The sequence below is a fragment of the Monoraphidium neglectum genome, assembly GCF_000611645.1.
Source record: "Monoraphidium neglectum strain SAG 48.87 unplaced genomic scaffold scaffold05181, whole genome shotgun sequence".
NCBI classification, from domain to species: domain Eukaryota; kingdom Viridiplantae; phylum Chlorophyta; class Chlorophyceae; order Sphaeropleales; family Selenastraceae; genus Monoraphidium; species Monoraphidium neglectum.
Window position 1 is genome coordinate 1 of NW_014008449.1, and position 2231 is coordinate 2231.

General features: G+C 78.3%; 1 protein-coding gene across 1 annotated transcript in view; it reads right to left on the bottom strand.

Moving 5' to 3' along the window:
* Positions 1-133: 133 nt before the first annotated feature.
* Positions 134-2231, bottom strand: part of MNEG_15270 (hypothetical protein) — a gene marked incomplete at both ends in the record, with an annotated part of 3479 nt that continues 1381 nt past the window's right edge. Inside the window, 2 exons of the mRNA XM_014036259.1 lie at positions 134-140; positions 299-1839. Of these exons, the coding sequence (XP_013891713.1) occupies positions 134-140; positions 299-1839 (1548 nt within the window). The remainder of the gene's footprint in view (positions 141-298; positions 1840-2231) is intronic.

Below are 2231 nucleotides of genomic sequence, written 5' to 3' on the forward strand. Positions count from 1 at the left end.
CTTGGCGGCCGCGTCGGCGGCGGCGGGCTGGAGGGCGGACAGGGCCCGCTGCGCCTCGGCCGCCCGGCGGTCTGCGGCCTCCGCCTCCGCCTCGGCGGCAACAATCCGCTCCCGCAGCGCGGCCGCCGCTGTCTCAGCCTCTGCCTCGACAGCCGACAGGCGCTCGCGCAGAGCCTCGGTCGCCGCCTCCGCCTCGATGGCGCGGCTCTGCGCTGCCTCGGCCTCCGCCTGCGCCGCCGCCGCGCGCTCCTGCGCGGCGGCCGCGGCGGCGCCCGTCCCAGCCTCTGCGGCCGCCAACCGCTCCAGCAGCGACGCCTCAGCCGCCTGCAATCCATCAAGCCGCCGCCGCGCCTCTGCCGCCTCCGCCTCCGCAGCCGCTGCGCGCGTTTGAAGCTTGGCCGCCGCCGCCTCGCCCTCGCTGCGCGCGGCCTGCTCCCGCGCCTCCGCGGCGGCGACGCCCTCCCGCAGCGCCGCGGCGACCGCCTCTGCAGCTGCCACGCGCTCCCGCAGGGCGTCCGCCGCAGCCTCCGCCTCCTCAGCCTGCTGCTGCACCGACCGCAGCCTCTCGTCCGCCGCCGCAGCGCGCTCAGCCGCCTCTGCCGCACCGGCGCCTGCTGCCAACGCCGCGTCAAGCTGCCCTCTCAGGGCTGCCGCGTCTGCCACGGCCGCCGCGGCCGTCGCCTCAAGCTCGGACGCCCGTTCTCCCGCCGGCGCCGCCCGCTGCTCTGCGGCCGCCGCCCGCGCCTCCGCCGCGGCGAGCGCCTCCCCGGCCGCCTTCTCTCGCGCCTCGCCCGCCGCCGCCGCTTCGCCGGCACCTGCCGCGCGCGCCTCTGCGGTGGCGGCGCGCTCCTCGGCGGCGGCCGCGCGCTGCTGAGCGTCAGAGGCGGCCGCCTCCACCGCCGCGGCGCGCGCCTCCGCTTCGGCCGCCTTCTCCTCGGCTGCCGTTAAACGGGCAGCCGTCGCCTCGACGCTGCCTTCCGCCTGCTTGAGCCGCTCAAGCGCTGCCGCTGAATCCCGTTCCGCCGCCGCCAATGATGCCTCTGCCGCCTGCGCGCGCGCCTCCGCCGCCTCCCCCGCCGCCCGCGCCCCTGCCGCCGCCGCCTCTGCAGCAGCCAGCGCCTCGGCCGCCGCGGCGCCGGGCCCCGCGACCGCCGTCGCCTCCGCGAGCGCGGCGCGTGCCGCGGCCGCCTCCCGCTGCAGCTCGTCCACGCGCGCCCGTGCGGCCTCCAACTCGGCGCGTGGGCCACCATCCGCGCCACCCTCTGCCGCTGCCGCTTCGAGAGCGGCCACCCTATCGACCAGCGCGTCCCGCTCCGCGCGCGCCGCCTCGGCCTGCGCCGCCGCCGCGTCCGCGAGCGCCCGCAGGTCGTCCAGCTGCACGGCAGCTGCCTCCTCCGCCCGCCGCGCCTCTTCAAGCGCCGCCGCCAGCTGGCGCTGGTGGTCGTCCATCATCTGCTCCGCGATCGCCGCCGCAGCCCTCGCCGCCGCCGCCGCGCGCGCGGCCTCGTCCGCCGCCGCGGCGCGCGACGCGCACGCGGCGCACGCGGGCGGCTTCTCAGCGACCGCGCCGTCGGAGGGCTGGGGTGACAGCGGGCCGCCGCCGCCGCTCGTGCCGGCGCGGGCCCGAAGCGCGTCTACTTCCAATTGCAGCTCCCCAAGCCGCCTCAGCGCGTCCCTCAACTCCATATACAGCTTCCGCGCCAGCAGCAGCGCGCTCTTGCCGCTGCCAGCGTCCGCTGCCCCCGCGAAGCCGCCGCCGCCGCCGCCGCTGGTGGCGGGCCCGGCGGCGGCGGGGTCGCCGGCGAGGGAGGAAGCTTCCAGGTTAAGGGCTGTGAGGAGCTGGTCGAGCCCGATGGACAACTTCGAGGGGAGGGGGGTGGGTGGCGCGCAAAGAGATCAGGTGACAAGGCTCTGGTGCGGAGAACAATCACATCAGGGCCGTCAAAGCGGCCCGGCGGGCCCGAAACAAGGGGCCGGCCGCAGCGCGGCGGGGGCCCCAGCGGCAGCGCGACCAGCCAGCGCCCCAGACGCTAGGCTGCACTTTGCAGCTGAGCACACAGGAGAGCCGCGGCCGCCCCTTGCGGCTACAGAGGGATCGAGAACAATCAAATCGCACCCAGCGCGCCCCGCACCTCGCTGCTGATTGAGAGAACCGACACCGCGTCCTCGTCAGCACCCCCCTCCCTCGGCGTCCCGCCGCCGCCGCCCCCGCCGCCCCCGCCACCGGCCCC